Below are 17,225 nucleotides of genomic sequence, written 5' to 3' on the forward strand. Positions count from 1 at the left end.
CGCTCCCAGCATGGCTTCTCCGTCCTCACATCCTCTCCACTGTTGATCCCCCCATCTCCCCGTAGGTCTCCAGGGAGCATGCACTTTTGGAAAACTTTTTAAACTATTCTTATGGACTTGTGTTTTCTTTTTTTTAATTATTATTATTATTATTATATTATTATTTTTTATCCTCACCCAAGGACATTTTTCCATTTTTTGTTCAGACAGAGTGGGAGGGAGAGAGAGGAAGAGAGGGAAAGAGAGAGAGAAACATCGACGTGAAAGGGACACATCAAGTGGCTGCCACCCACACGACCAACCAGGGCCGGGGACAAACTGCAACCGAGGTACGCGCCCTTAGCGGGAACCGAACCCAGGTCTCTCTGGACCGCAGGCCAACACTCTAACCGCTGAGCCAAACCGGCCAGGGCGGTGTTTTCTTGATTAAACAATCAAAAATCACCCGCTCTACTTTTATTGAAGATTTTCACGTCCCTTTATTCAGAACATGAAGCATATATGGAGAGGGCAGGCCTTGCTCTACGAATAACTTCCCTGTTGCCTTTCCAAGTGCTAAGATCACTTTTGTGTGTGCGCAGAAGGTACATGCTGTCTTGGTTCCAAGAACTCAAAGGTTTTTTCTGCGTGTCCCTCTCATTCTGCCCGGACGCTAGGCTCCTGCAAGCACTGTGAAGGGTAGCAGCTGGGGTGGAGAACAGGCGAAGACAGGACAACGCTTGCTTTTCCACAGGTTTTCATGGTTCCTGAAGCTGATGTTCACGAAGAGATGCTGTAAGGGTGGCACCAAACTTTCTGTGGAACAACAGGTGGATGTGGGTTTAGCAAATGGTGAAATAGTTCTCAATTGTTTAAAACTGGGCTGGGAACTGGTGTTCTTTCCTTCTTTTCGGTGAATTTTAGAGCCATATTAGATCTCAGAAGTCATCTGGTCCAGGCCCTAATGAGGAAGCTGACACAGTCATTTACTAGATGAGGAAGGAAGCTGAAAGAGTAATGAAATGCTGTGCCATGGCCACAGAGCTTGCTGGCAGCGGTGCTAGGCCCGATCCAGAGCTCCACAGCCTGTCAGCGGGCCTTCCTGTGTGCGCTCCGCACCAGTACACGCAGACTATCTCAGCGCTGCTTGCTTCTTCACACTGATTTCACAGGACCGCTTAGGCGGACTTAGAACAAGTCAGATGTATCTGTGATGTACGTAATGGCAGTCACACATGGGTGTATGATGTAGTATATATGAACTGCCCTTTCTCACGCATGATGTAGGCGATATTATTCCCCATTTCGGATTTGCAGGAAATAGGATTCTGAGAGGTTCAAGGACAACTAAAGTTTGTCAGAGCCCAGACTGGACCCTGTGTCTTCGGATCTTGGGTCCAATATTCTTTTTCACTTCCCGATACTACCTCCCTACACAAAGGTTTGCTCGGCGGAGACCTCACGAAGCTGACCTTCTGGGTTTACTTGTTTTTATTAAAATTATAATAAGAAAAATCTCTGAAATAAAACTAACCCCGACAAAATTATAAATAAAAAAAAAAAATTGTATCTCTTTTTTTATGTCCTCTGTCATTTGCCATATAGTGTTCAGTGAGAATCTCTTTCCATCTGTGGGTACTAGTGACATGACCCCCTCATGAGTTAATACCTACTACCATTTTAGCCTATCCAGAGTGTGCACAGAAAAGATGGTTCTCTAAGAAAACAAAACCCATGGAGGTTAGCACAGTATAGAGGTCCTTCCTAACCCTGAGAGCAAACTGGAAGGGAGAGTGATGAGCAGACTCAGTGAGTGGGGACAGGCAGTATGGGGGCTGTATAAGAAGGCTGTTGTCATGTGTTGAAATCCATGTGTGAATTAGGCTGCTCAATACTTGTGAGTGGGATAACCTAGAACGGGGAACTAGAAGCAGAGGAAGATCGAGGATGCATGAAGACTGGTGTGCTGGCTAAACAGATGGGAAGGAAGGAAGATTCCAGACATTACAGCAGAAGAAACAGCATCGGTGTTCAGAGAGAGGGCAGGGAGTTGGAGAAAGGAAAAATAACTATACGCAGCATATAGAACAAAGAACAGGTAGCTATATTCTATGTAAATGATACATGAATTGGTAAGAAAAATGTTAAGATGACTGGAATTTAATGGAAAGAGGATAAAAAGAGAGAATTTGCCAAAGAGAAAGTATAATCTGTAATGAATATATAGGAAAATGACAAATGTCTCCAAAAATCAATTTGAATCATTGTGAAGTACCATTTAATACTTCTTAAAATGAAAAAAAAAAAAGGTAATTGTGGTTCCTTAAAATAATACTTATGTGTATTGCTGGTGATATTTTGGATCATTCAAATGGTTTGGAAAGAAATATGGCAGTACATAGCAGGTATAAAATGTCCCATATACCTTTAGTTAGTAATTTCACTTTTAGAAATATAGGAAGTGGTTCTAATAAAATAATTTAGATAAGTACATGAATCTCTTTACAACTGTTTTAAAATGATGTATGAATATACAAAAGGAGAAGAATGATACTTGACGAAATTTTAAAGTTGTTTTTAAGATTTTTTCCCTATATCTCGTTCATGCTGATAAAATATTTTTGCCCTTAAAATAAGTAAAATGTATAATACTTTTACTGAATATCATTGTATTTTACTTAATTATATTTTCAAAATTGTTTTGTATTCTGGGTCAGTGTTAGGGTGAATGCTCACCTGGATTTGCCTGGGACTGAGGAAGCTCCCAGGGCTGGATTTAGGGTTTGAGCCAGAAAAGTCCCGGGCAAACCTGAATAAAATGGTCACCCTGAAAACAGCAAACACTGAAATTTTCTTTTGTCTTTATAAACCTAGTATTTTATTCATGCACCAAACAGTGGTAAGATACTAACCTCTTTGTTTTTTGCTATTAATAGATTGTTACCAGCATAAAATGATTCTTTTTTGTTTGTAAATGACTCTTTTTTTTTTTTTTTTTTTTTTTTTTTTTATCCTCACCCGAGGATATTTTTCCATTTTTTGTACAGATAGAGTGGGAGGGAGAGAGAGGAAGGGAGAGAGAGAGAAACATCGACGTGAAGGGACACATCGAGTGGCTGCCACCCGCACGACCAACCAGGGCCGGGGACAAACTGCAACCGAAGTACATGCCCTTAGCGGGAACTGAACCCGGGTCTCTCCGGACCGCAGGCGACGCTCTAACCGCTGAGCCAAACTGGCCAGGGCGTAAATGACTCATTTTTTAAACATTTTTATTTTTATTGAATTTTTTGAGGTAACATTGGTTAATAAAAGTATATAGGTTTCAGGTGTGCAATTCAATAATACATTATCTGTATATTGTATTGTGTGTTCACCACCCAAAGTCTCCTTCCACCACCATTGATCCCCCCTTTACCCTCTTCTACCTGGCCCACCCCCTTTCTCTGGTAATCACCATACTGGCATCTGTGACCATGAGGGGTTTTTTTTTCTCTTAATCCTCTCCTCCTTTTCACTCAGTCCTCCAAGCCCCCTCCCCTCTGACAGCTGTCAGTCTGTTCTGTATCTGTGTAGTGACTCTTACTTTCTATGTAAGTTGCTGTCATATTTTAAAATGGGTGGCAGTGAAACCCCCATTACTTGCAGAGTGTTGCCAGAGAAAACAGCGCTTGGACCGACAAAGGGCATCTCATTCCGTATTTAGCGTGAAAACGGACTCGCTGGCGGGCACTGTGGATACCTGGGAGGGGCCGGGAGGAACAGACAGAAGCGGAGCTCTGTGGGCGGTCCTGCTGGCCCGGAAGCCCAGGCCCTCCCGGCCAGCTCACACCTCCAGCACCGCTGTACGCGTCCATTGGGAGCATCCTTTCCTCTTAATAGTTAGAAAAAGAAATTCTGTTTGTTTCTTTCCACTCATTTTTAAACTGCTTCTAAATTTGCATTTTAAAAGTCTCTTTGGAGGAATCTTTTTCCAAAAAGATTCTCTGGAAGAGTAAGCACGTTACTGCATTCGGGTTCCTAGTAGCAGTGTGAAAGAAAGCCAATCTGAGAAGTGTCTGAGGATGAGCCTGGATGACTCTCACGTGGCCACCCATCGGTAAGGCGCTCGGGCTGACCCCGTGGAAAGCATCCCCACAGGCCCGCACCATCCACAGGCTGGCCCCTTCCAGCTCTTCGTGTTCAGATTAAATTCCAAGACTGGGTTTGGAAAGTGGGCACCGACATACATTTTCTAAGGGGCACCTGACTAGATCCATACTAGAAACTGATCACTTTATATTTGAATAAAAGTGAATGGAATATTAAAAAGTTTTATTTTTCATAAGTTAAGTAAATTAGCATTGCTTTTTCTCTATAAATTAATTGTCACTTGGGGGGCATGTCAGTTTATTCTCCATCCACCATATGTGCTTGTTCATAAGACCTTATAGTATTTAATCAAGAGATCCTTTTAAAGTATTGATAGCCACAAGAAAATTATTCCATGTTTGATCTGTGTTAAAGAATCAAAGTCCAAGATCTTTGAATGGAACTTAGAATAAAAATGTAATTGGGTTACATCCCTGAAGTCTGATATATCTTTAAACAAGACTGCAAATGAAACTTTATTAGAGCTTCAGATGAATTATTTCATTGCCTTTTTTTTTTTTTTTTAATTCATTTTCTTCCCCTTCTCTTTCATGTCTGTATCACTGACAGAGCTGACGGTATTGTACCTGTCTTTTTCAGGGTGTTTTAATTATTTACCGCTTAACGAGCAGAGCGGAGAGGAAGCCTCATTTGGAGGCGCCCGCTCCGCAGCAGGGCTTTCCTTCCCAAGCTGTGCAGGGAGGTCTCGGGTGGCGCCCTGAGCCTCCAGCGCCCGACGCACGCAGACGCTGGCTCCTCAGCTGGCTCCTCGCACCCTCTGGGAGGCGGCACTGCCCCAGAGTCTCTCTTCAGAGGGTCCGCTGACAAGAGTGAGGGGGTGTTGGGTGAAAGTTGGATGAAGTGTCCTGTTTCCAACTAGTGCTCTCATTGGCTCTTCGTTCGAGTAAGTGGCACTGTCCCATACTACTTAGGTTCTAAAGCATTCTGTGTCCCCGCGCCATGGAGCGTTACTGCATGTGTGCGGAGCACCAGGCACGCTGCATGGTGCCAACACAGTTGTTTTTGGTTTTGTTTTTTATCCTCACCTGAGGACATTTTTTGTTCAGGTAGAGTGGGAGGAACAGAGAGAGAGAGAGAAACATCGATGTGAAAGGGACACATCGAGTGGCTGCCACCCGCACGACCGACCAGGGCCGGGGACAAACTGCAACCGAGGTACGTGCCCCTAGCGGGAACCGAACCCGGGTCTCTCCGGACCACAGGCCGACGCTCTAACCGCTAAGCCAAACTGGCCAGGGCTCAACACAGTTGTTTTAATGCTCCTTGCCACCACACCCGAGAGTTGGCATCGTTATCCTCATTTCAGAGCCCTTCAAGGAAGGGTGTGCATGGTCCAACTAGAGCGTGATGCTGAGCTTCAAGCCTTGGTCTCTGCCTTTAAGTCAAACATTGGGCACAGTTTCTAAGAAAAGGGTCACCTTAGGAAGTAAGGCCCCGTGGTCTTTGGGCATCAGCTCTGCCACCTACTTGGTATGTGAATTCAGGCAACAGAACCCCTAAGACTATTTTCCTCATCTCTACAATGTAGATACTCACAGATATGTGCAGCCGCCACTACCGTGTGTGGTACATGACAGGTGCTCAGCTGATGTCATTTCCTCCCTCCACACTCACCTTCCTGTCAGTTCGTTAGTTGGGGTGGGCAAGGTGGAAGAGAGTACAGGGGGATAAATGATGATGGAGAAAATAAAATAAGGGAAAAAAACAAACAAACAAAACAGTGCATGCTTATTTTTAATCAAAACCACAAGGTATAGGAGAAATGTTAAGACTCTCCTCATCTCCAACTTCCATAAGCTAATCAATACTGATACTTTGGTATATATGCTTCTATACCTTTCTCTTTGCTCACATAAATATATACACATAATCAGTGTGTGGTTTATTTAAAATCATGAGCAATATGTAATTCAAGTAAGAATTACATTATTGATTAAGTCCAGAGCAATATAATTCATTAGTTGATCTCATGTCAGTATTAACTCTATTTCTTCTCAGATCTTTATGCTTGTCAACACCTTTACCTCAGTATTTTAAGATGAGGTGGAAACCATTAAAGTAAAACAATTTATTATTTGAGAATAGTACACTCCATGAGCTCCACAAGGTTTATAATGACTAGCAGGGACTTCCAATTTGTACATTATACATTTTTAAAAAGTAATCTCAGTATTTCCAATTACGAGCATTTAAGAGCAAAGCTATCTAATGCTTAATCTTTAGAAATTACAAAACTTGGATAGAAACCACCTGTCTGAGATTTATTCGAACATAAAGCAGTTAACCCTGTCCACCATTTTCATCACTGACCACAATGCAGCTACTTAAATCACCAACAACAACTAATAACAGTTCCTCCAGAATGTTTTAGGGATCCAGGCAAATTTCCTGGATGATATTATTATTATTATTATTATTATTATTATTATTATTGGTATCAGTTTCAGGTATACAGCACAGTGGTTAAACAATCATCTACTTTACAAAGTATTCCCCTTGATATTTCTAATACCCACCTGACACCATACAAAGTTATCACAATAGTATTGGCTCTATTCCTTCCCCATGCCGTACATTACATCCCCTTGACCATTCTGTAATTGCAATTTGTGCTCCTTAATCCTTTCACTTTTTTCATCTGGTCCCCCAAACTCTGACCAGTCTGCAAATTTTCTGGATTTTAAAATCAACTTACTAGCGTCGCCAGCATCAGTGATAAAGCCCTTGGTGAGTTTCTCCCATACCCGTCTTCCTGGGATCCTTTTCACTGTCTGGTTTGGTGACCCATACTCTTTAACCAAGGGTGTGGTAGTATTCCTAAAATGTCCATCTAAAGTCTCTGCTCAAAATGATAAAGAATTTCATTTTCTACATAGCATCTTAAATTTCTCCTAAGTATCCCAAAGTAACTACAAAAAGTTATGGGCACATTTTCTTCCTGGTTTATTAGGGATGCTATTGAGCTACAGAACAAAATCTTTGTTTTCCAGTGTTCCATTCTGCAATGGTGTGCAGCGGGTTATAATACAGAACAAATCTCCTCTGACAAGAGAGAAACCCTTGAAAAAGATAGTTTCCACGGGGAAGTAGACTGACCCATAACTATTTCTGCATGTATCGTGCCATCTGAATTATCACAATTGGATGTGAAAACCCAAAGATAATATAAAATGTCCATGCGGTTAAACTAAAATGGAAGGCAGTGTCTTTTGTTTTTACAAGAGGGCAATAACGTTTTCCCCCTTCTGCTACTATTCAGTATTGCTGCTAGCAGACTTTATGGTACAGAATAGGAACTTAATGCCAAAGGTGTCCAGTAGCTCCAGATTAAAATGTGATAAAATATACATAGAGCTTTATTGTTCCTTTAGGTTGCTGCTTTAAACTTAAGTGGAGTATTTCCCTAAATTCCTCCACAAATGTGCACAGTTTAGAACTAAATATGCTTGAGACGTATATGAGTTGCTGCTGAAGAAACAGGCCTTATGGACCTGTCAAATTATTTCATGCAATTGTCTCTGTGGCGTTATTTTTACTGGCAAATGTACAAGTTGATAGAAAAGGAAATAATTAGCTACTTTCAGAACTGCTGATGCATGGAGCTGAAGCAGGCAAGTCTGAGCATCTTAGAGATTGTGACATTTTAAATTACCTGAACAAAACAAAACAAAAAACCAAGAGGCATCTTTGGACATAATTAACATCTTGGCTAATGAATGTCAGGTCTAGACAGAGTCACACTTTATTTGTGAAATATTATTTTACTCAAACTTGCTTTCACCCTTATTATATTGCAAACTTTAGATTTGTGTGCTGTTTTCTTAAGTGGAGCAACTTTTTTTTTTTTTTTTCCCTCTTCCCTCCCCCTTCAAGTAATCAATGCACTGCTGAATGAGTTCATTTTAATGCACTCAATCATGCCTCTAATGTTCGTAGCTTACGGGCGCAAGCATCAGTAATGCAGGAATGTTATATGGCTTTAGTTTGGGCCATTTCATAAAATATTCATGGAATCAAAAATGTGCATCAAAATAGCGGCTGGGAGAATTACATTTATGTTCCCGCTTTTATGGCAGCTTCACATTTAAACCCATTTGTGTTAATATCTAGTCAATCTTCCTACTTTAAAAAAAAAAAACTAAAATGGGAGAGATCATATACATTCTCCTTTGCTTAATATTTGTTCTAGACATCTGCTGTGATACAACAAATATCTATAAACTTTCAGAGATGCTGCCCAGGGAAGAGGGGCAAACCACAATTTGGATAATACCCAAATATATAAAATCTTATTTTCTCTACATGGTGTTGATCTTAGAATCCTACCAACCAATCTTGCAGTTTACAACATTGTTTGGATTTTTGTTTGTATTTTTAAATAAATGGATGGATTTCTTGTCTGTGTGGGTTTTAGGTAAAATGAAACTCATTTCTAGTAGTTTTATTTTGAAAGTGTACTTTCCTTTATGTGACCAAAAAAAATGTATTTCCTTTATGTGTCAACCTTTTTATTGTTTATGTAAATGTTATATAGTTGTTAAAACAAACAAACAAACAAACAAACAAAACACCCCAAGCCTTAGACTACTTCTGTCCATACATGGACCCTCTTACGGTGTGGCCCCTAAAACATGCTTTCTGATACCACCTCATGTTACTGAGATCATCTGAGTACCAAGGGTTATTGGTAATGGCCATGTCCAATCATCCAACAACACATTTTGGCTTCATTCTTCCCAGGGTCCCTGGAGATATTAGTGGACACTGTATTTTTGCCAGGCACTTAGGTGAGCAATAGTATGTCTTCCTCATCGAGATGACTCTTGTGATCCTTGTTACTCACAGTGATTGATGAGGAAGATTTGCTGATAATTTGGGAGACTTGTAACATCTGTGAATATTCCTGAGGGCTTCTCTTTTCTATCCTGATTTCAGTTAATTTTTATTTTTGTCAGACCTTGGTGCAGTCATTCTTCTCTCTGACCTCTTCCTCCATAGGAAATAATGTCTGCATTTGATAATTCCAGAAGAGGGCCATTGTCCAGACACTTGTCCTTCAATGAGGTTGATGGCAGAGTCTGGAAATCTGGCCTGGTTCTAATATAGTAAAGTTTTTAAAAGTTTATTTGATAACAAAGGGTAGATTGTATCTGAACACTTGGAGGATGTTATAAAGGGATGCTATGAGCCAAATTGGAAAATCTAGTTCATGATCTTCATTTAGCTTTGTCACAATGATCTCTCTATTGATGATGATTTATGGTATTTCTCTCAGGTATATTACATTTAAATTTAAAAACAAGATGTATTATGTCATAATAGATATATAGTCTCAATATCAGAGTCTTTACTCAGAAAGTAGTAAAATCTTTAAAGTCCTTTTCACAGTTGGAAGTATAAATTGGATGAAAATCATATCATTGTTAATCATACGTAAAGGGAAATACTTGCATATTTAAATTATTGTGTTCCCTTTACAAGATAGGCATCTATTTTAATATTTTTAATCAAATATTATACTATTTTATAATATGTACATTCAGTCAGACCAGCCTTTAGAACTTTTAGCCATGTCGTTTGTGTACTTATGTCATTTGGATCAAGTCCCTGTGGGCTTATTTACTGACCTATTTGCCTCCATATGGTATTAGAAATGAAGCCCTACCTCTGAGAAGGACTGAAAACTTTTCTTCTTCTGTCTGGGCGCCTCAGTGTAAAACAGTGCTGATCAGAATGCCCAGTGAGCTCATCTGCGCAAGGCGATTAAGGAAGGGAAGAGAAAGTACAGGTGACTGAGTCTGGGGCACCCAAGGAATTCCAGGTGCCCCACGGCTGTCACTGCATGGTTCAGGGGAAGAAGGACATGTAGATGAGGCTGCAGAGCTGGTTGTGCAGGCCTTTCAGAGAGACCCATCAGAAGCATGATCGGGGCTAATGTCTGCTTTTATGGTGGCGGTGACCTGGGATCGCCTGAGTCGAGTCACAGAGTTATAAAAAGGGAAGAGACTAGAAATCACATAATGTAAGCATTACTTTTTAAAATTTTTTTGTTTCTTTATTGATTTTTAGAGAGAGAAGAAGGGAGAGGGAAATAGAAACTTCAATGAGAGAGAACATCGATTGGCTGCCTCCTGCATGCCCCCCACTGGGGATCTGGCCCACAACCGGGGCATTTGTTCTGACCGGGAATCAAACCGGTGACCTCTTGGTGCATGGGCCAATGCTCAACCACTGAGCCACACCAACTGGGCTTAAGCATTACTTTTAACTTGAGAGATTTCTGCCCAGAGAATATAACTTAGCCCACCTAAGATTTCTGACTCCTGACTCCTGGTTTGTTGACTAGGACTCGAAGTGGTGATATGAAGCTGTTTGTGAGTTTTGTGATCCTGGGTTTAAATCCTAAACATCACGTTTTAGCCATATGAGTCATTTAACCTTTGTGAGCCTCGAGCTTTCTCTTTAGTGTAAAAGTAGCATTTATTTCACCAGTCCTTTGAAGGTTCAATAAGATAAAGTATGGGGTGAGAGAAAGCCTTCTTTTTTGACAAGCACTTAGAAGGCCCTCAGGAGAGAATAGTTCTCTGTTTTCTTTTACCTGAGCACCGTGGACCATGATCCTTCCTTGTGGGAGAGCTCAAGTAGAGTTTTCTGAGAGCTGAACCTTGGCCAATAATGAGCTAAGAACTACTGGCCCAAAGTGCTAGCAAAAGTCAAGCTCAACCAAAAACAACTGATCTCAAGCATTCAAAGGGCACCTTCCACAGTAACCAGTCAACACCAATGTACCAAATGCCTCCCTTACTTCATTCCTCATTGGGCAGCCTATGCGGGACACCCAGTGGCACTGGTAACACAGGGAAGTCTGGCGTACTAGCACACAAGGTCCCACCTTTTCTTCACTCTTCCCTACCTTCACCCCCTCCCCTTGTCCTCCACCTCTCCTTTCCCCACTTCCTCCCTCTCCCTCCCCTCCCTTCCCTCCTCCCCTTTTTGCCCCCATGTAAATCAGCTGTTGTATTTTATTTACTTCATTATATCTAATGTGCATGTCACTGTAATTAGTTGGGTTATCTGGAGCTTCATCTCCTGGCTCTTACCCTGGAATCCTTAGTGAATCTGTTCTTTTATAACACAACTTTGGACCCTCTTTCCACGTGGTTATTGTGTGTGAGCATCAACGCTGTTAAGTCCTTTCTAGTTTCCGTGCATCCACATTTTCTCCTGGACTATCTGGTTCACTCCGTCCCCTGTTCACATGGCCAAAGAGAAATATGTGTCTGTACTTTACGAATAGATGGATGCTGGGCAGAAAAAAGGAACCCTGGTATACATCTTCCCAGGGATGCAGAGCTATACTTTACAGGCAGAAATATAGTTAACAGAGGAAACATAACACACATATATGTCAATGCTTCATTCGAGTTTCTTAAAAAATGAGGGTCATGGGCATTTGGAGAAAGGTGTTTCTGGTGAGAGGTGCTACAGCAGAGAGATGACAAACTACGCCTTCTTTTGTGGGAGGTAAAGAAAAATCATTAGTTAAATATAAAGATAGATTAGAGCAGTGAACTTCAACCTGAGTATTTGTATCAAAAATGACAAAGGATTGGGCATTATTTTTAAAATAGCTCCTCTTGCATGTTCCTTATTACAAATGAACATATTGTGATGACAGAAATGTTAGGAAATGACCATGATCCGAGAGGGGAGAAAATGAAAGCGGGAAAACGGAAAAAGCCATTCCTCCCCCATAATACTGATAATGTTTTGTAAATGTTTTCTGGTGTTTTTCATTATTTTCCCTTATCATTAACACCAGTCCATGGAATGAAATATTCTTATATAATATCATATTTATGGCTGTGTATTCTTTTGTCATGTGGAAATATCACAGTACAGGTTTGTAAACATTTGTGCTGTACACAGTCCTGTCTGAATGTAGCTCTGCTGATATCCTCTCCTGCACGGCACAGCTGGGGCCCAGACAGGCCATGTCTTTTGAATTTTTCTGCAGATTATTTGCTCGTTATCCATCTCTTTTGTGTTTCTCTGTGGATATTCTTCTTCTTTATGTGTGCACTCTTTAGTACTTTAATATTAATAATGTTGATAACAAATTCAGTGCAAAAGTGGGGGGAAATTATTTGCAAGTCTTGTCAGGAGCTGCACTATCCTGTACCATCGAATCTGTAACATCCAGTGAGCCCTATTTGAGGAAGTACACGAAGCCCCATCTGACCTAAACAGGGTTAATGCAATCAGTCGTGACACTATTGTTATAAGGACTTGCCTGTGTTTTTTACAAGCAGAGAAAGTTTTTCTCAGGAAACAAATTAATGGCTATATTTCAATCGTCGTGTTGGATTTTAAAAAAATCGTGATCCCTGTGTCAACTGGTAACAGTAGCCATGCTTATTGAGTGCATACTCTGCATCAGGTACTGAACCTGTGTTAATTTCTCACAGAAACTCCTTGAAGGGTTACACTATAATTCTGTTTTGCAGAAGAATTAAACTCAGGCACAGGGAGGGTAGTAATTAGCCTGAGGCTCAACAGCACAAAAGGTCAAATAAAATTGAGACAGAAACTCAGGCTATCTGCCTGGAGTCTGCACTCAGCCTAACACCACTGTCTGAATGGCTGGATGTAAGTGTTTTCCCAGTTGCTTCCAATTAGGAGACTCCAGTACCATAAAAGAGTATTTACGTTACAAGATATTGTGAACATTTCCACAAGGCAAGTCTCAAATAAATACAATCCACAGCAGGGAGCTGCAAACTACTCCAGAAATGGGCTCACTTACATTTCAAGGAATAAAATGACTCAAAGCTAATTTAGAGTTTTGACTTTGAGAAAATATATTTGGACTAGATTATGAAATGTAATCCAGCAAAGCAGTTAAGTTACATTTTAATTATTCAAAATTATACAGAATACAACATACAAATGCCTGCTTGGCAAGTTCAGTCAAACTTTGAGAAGTCGTTTAAAGGCCCATGATATTTGAATTTGAAACATGTGACGGTGCCTTCTTTCCCAGGATACCCGAGTCCTCGAGAGTGAAGAAGGCTGTCCTGAGGGAAAGGGTAGTGGTGGAGAGCATGCGTTCTGGAGTCAGACGGCCATATGTGCAATCCTGGGCGAGATCGCTACCCTCACTTTCTCCTCTGCAAAATGAAATCATAAATCTATTCCATGGGACTGTTCTGAAGATTAAATGAGAACTGCATACAAAGCACATAGCACGGTGCTTTGTATAGACAATGTTAAGGGAATGTTAGTGAATGTGATTGTCCTTACTAATTATTCCTGGACTTTCGCCCCCTCTCTAAACATCTGTAATCCAGTCAGTTCCTACCAGCCCAGGTACCTCCCTCTAGCAGGGGTCCACCCAGAACCCGTGTTGAACCTGAGGTCCACATGGAGATAGCTCCTTCTCCCGCGTGTCTTCCTCGACCTTAGAAATCCTCGACTGTATTTCACGCCCTCTCCCCATCACAGTAAAACAAAAGATGCACACAAAATGTTTGAAAATCCGTCCTGGCCTGTGGTTTATGTTTATGAATGGCTCTTCTTCTCCAGGTCAGCTTCTGGAAGCAGCCGAGTATTACGAAGCGTTCCATCAGTTGACACAGGGGCGGATCTGGAAGGACGAGACAGGCCGCTTTCTCAACCTGTTGGCCTGCGAGAGTCTCCTGAGGACTTACAGACTCCTCGCAGACCAGATGCTGGAAAACAAAGATTACAAACAGGCCATCAAAATTCTAATCAAAGCTTCAGAAATAGCCAAAGAAGGTAAGTAGGAAAGAACACTCTCGCACTCTTCCTTTAATGGGCAGACACTGCTGCTCCCAAGGGAGACATAAACATTGTCAAGTGTTTGGGTGATTATTTCCTATGAAATGCAAAGACAAATGCCATCAATACACTTTCACATTTCACTGTAAAACGGAGGTGCCTTAGTGCTGACAACAAGAAATCCATTAGTTTCCTGAAAGCTTTATCTCCAAAATTACAACCTTCTGGGAGTAGTGTTATAAAACAATGAACCCATAATGAGAGAGTAAGGTCATTTGCAAAAGTTAAGAGTATGTGTCAGTGTTTGTGTGTGTGTGTGTGTGTGTGTGTGTATGGTGTGTTTAAGGTCTTCTTATTATCATCTGAGAGACCTGTCATTGTTTGTAAATTCCCCACTGTCAGGTAATAGGGAAGATATGATCAATATGTAGTTGGGAGTAACAGGAAAATAGAACTCGAATATATTTGAGACTTGCCTGTCAGTGTGGCCTTTGTACTGGCAGCATCAGTATCACCAGGAAACTTGTAAGAAAATCGGCATCTCAGGCCCCACCCAGGACCAAATGCATCAGCATCACAGGTTAGCAAAACCCCCAGGTGACTGGGATGCCCATTTACAGCAGCAAAAACGCTTGTGAAAGCTGATCCTTGATATTTTATAACATTTGCGAACATATAAAATAGTTTTAAAGTGTAGAGCATATACACATAAGCTTTTACTTTGTGAAATGCACAGATATTTTATTACCATATAGTAATTTATTAATAGAGTAGCCTTTTCATGAAGTAAAAAAAGATACAAGTTATGCTCTTGACCTGACGTTTATTGGCTTGCAGATAATATTTGCTCTATTGGAATAACAGATGGCCTATTTGGAGTAAGCAAGACTGATTTTCTGGGTGTGATTTAAATTTTCTAAAGAGTAAAAGTGAACATCTTAGCTTATTCTCTTTATTATATTATGTCTTTTAATAATATCAGTTGGAATACCCATCGGAAATCATCGCCCTTTGAAAGATGTATCTCATTGCGTGAACTGCTTTTGAATGAATGTGACCTAATACCTTCCCCAAAGGGGTAAGCACTGATATAAATAGTTAGCTCTTAGATCAATTTCAGCAGCTGACTTTAGTTACCTGGAAAGTTGTGTGGAATTTCAATGTAACGTATCAATTAGGAAAAGGTATTTTACTTTAGCTTCAAGCTTAGGAAAATTGTAAGGTCATTTCACAAAGAAAGAGTAGTTCCCAGAGTTTTGAAAATAAAAACATAGTATTTTCTTTAAGAGAAATGATTATTGATGTAGATAGCAAAACCAATTCAACCCACTCAAATGACACAATATAAGTAATATTTCACCTTTTTTTCCCTTTGGTATATGTGTCACTCAATTTTAATAGTGCTGATAGTTTCCTCTCTTAATTCATTGCTTTTGCTTTATCTTAACCTTTTCTGAACTAGTAAGCAGGAAAAGTTCTCATGCTTAAATCCTATTTTTAAACTAATATTTGATGTGATCCAGCTGTTTAAATTAGCTGCCTTAAATTTTTTCTACCATTGCTGGTAGATTTCCTCTCTCTCCTCCTCTCTGCTGAGATGCCCTATACAAAAAAGTAGATGCAAATGATAATAATACATCCGTGCATGCTGCTGTTAGTGCTTTAACCCAGTTACGTCATTTAACACAGCAAGTACAAATCACATAGAACCAACTTTTAATCATTCAAGGGCAACTTCCTTTCTCTGCCTCTTCCTCTTACCCCTTCTTTCTCTTCCTTCCCTGTCTCACCCCTACCCCAGCACTCAAAAACCTATATCAGATAAAAAGTTAGTGCCCAGTTGAATTTTAAGAGTTAAAATTCCCTAGACTGGACCACTGGTGCCATCAACTCTGCTGAAGTGAAATCTTAAGGGTATAATTCTCTGCAATTGGCGTTCCTGCCAGAGAAGGAAAATAAATGTGGTCACTGGCGTTTGCCATCCTGTTTCCTTGCAGTCTTCCAAACGAGCCGTGCTGCTCGAGCGGTCGTCACGGAGTGGGGAGAGTGAGTGCAGCATGGAGAATTGCTGGCTCCTGCGAAATCCATCATGGTTGGGATGCAGAGCTCAGAAATCTAATACTTTCTAAGGATCAAAAATGAGAGTGCGCTGATAGACATTTGGGCTGTTTCCAGATCTTAGCTATTGTAAATAGTGCTGCTACGAACATGGGGGTACATATATCCTTTCTGACTGGTGTTTCAGGCTTCTTAGGGTACATTCCTAGAAGTGGGATCACTGGGTCAAATGGCAGCTCAATTTTTAATTTTTTGAGGTAACACCATATTGTTTTCCATAGTGGCTGCACCAGTCTGCATTCCCACCAGCACTTATTGGTGGAATATAATGAACATAACAGTCTGAGGAATGGGGTAGTCCCAGAGATGTGGGAGTGGGGTGCAGACTGACAATCCCCAGAAGAGGGGGTGGTGGGGGAGAGATAAACCACAGAACTTATATGCATGTATGCATGAACAGTGGACATGGACAACAAAGCTGGGGACAGGACAGGGAGGAAGAGGGAGGGGGGAATCAGTAGGGGAAATAGGAGAAACATCTGTAACAAAAATAAATTAGTTAATTAAAAAAAAAAAAAAATGAGAGAGCATCTGTCAGTACTTGCATTACCTAGGAGTGAGGTAGCATTGAAAGCCAATGACTTCCAAAAGTAGAGAAAAAAAAGATAGTATTCTTTTCATGTATAAGAATCTTTAGTGGTTTTTGTAAGTATATGAGATGTACATGTTATACCTTGTATATTAAATGTGAATAAATTGTATGTTTATGAGATGGTATGAAGGACTTATGTCTCATTGGACCACATGTTACATGTTTACACATTCTGCTTTTGGAAAGACGAATTTGACAATTCCTGGAATAAAACACATTACACCAAAATTAGAAAGGTTAAATTCCTTTGTGAAAAGATGATGAAAAGCATTACCAGTCGTTAGCAGAGAAAAATGAGTTTGGATTTCAAAACGTGTGGAATTTTATTCCAACAAGTCAAACTCTGTCAGCTGTTCTCATCCAAATTTTAACCAATAGCTTTTAAATGGAACCTAATAAAAAAATAATCCCTTACTTTGCTCATTGTCTGCCCTGTTAAAGACTCAGCTGAATGTCAATTTTGTGAACGTGTGTTTGTGCACCGGGTAACGTTGGTTCTCTTGACCGATTATCTGATGTCTGCAGTAGCTGCTACGCTGGACGACTATAGGTCTTCACACAGTGGACCAGTATAGAAATTACA

The 17,225-nt window shown here is 40.5% G+C and overlaps 1 protein-coding gene across 1 annotated transcript in view; it reads left to right on the forward strand.

The window, feature by feature from the left end:
- TTC29 (tetratricopeptide repeat domain 29) overlaps positions 1–17,225 on the forward strand; it is a 130,781-nt gene that overhangs the window by 58,977 nt on the left and 54,579 nt on the right. Inside the window, exon 7 of the mRNA XM_036282283.1 lies at positions 13,717–13,929. Within this exon, the coding sequence (XP_036138176.1) occupies positions 13,717–13,929 (213 nt within the window). The remainder of the gene's footprint in view (positions 1–13,716; positions 13,930–17,225) is intronic.

The sequence above is a fragment of the Molossus molossus genome, unplaced genomic scaffold (assembly GCF_014108415.1).
Source record: "Molossus molossus isolate mMolMol1 unplaced genomic scaffold, mMolMol1.p scaffold_m16_p_4, whole genome shotgun sequence".
NCBI classification, from domain to species: domain Eukaryota; kingdom Metazoa; phylum Chordata; class Mammalia; order Chiroptera; family Molossidae; genus Molossus; species Molossus molossus.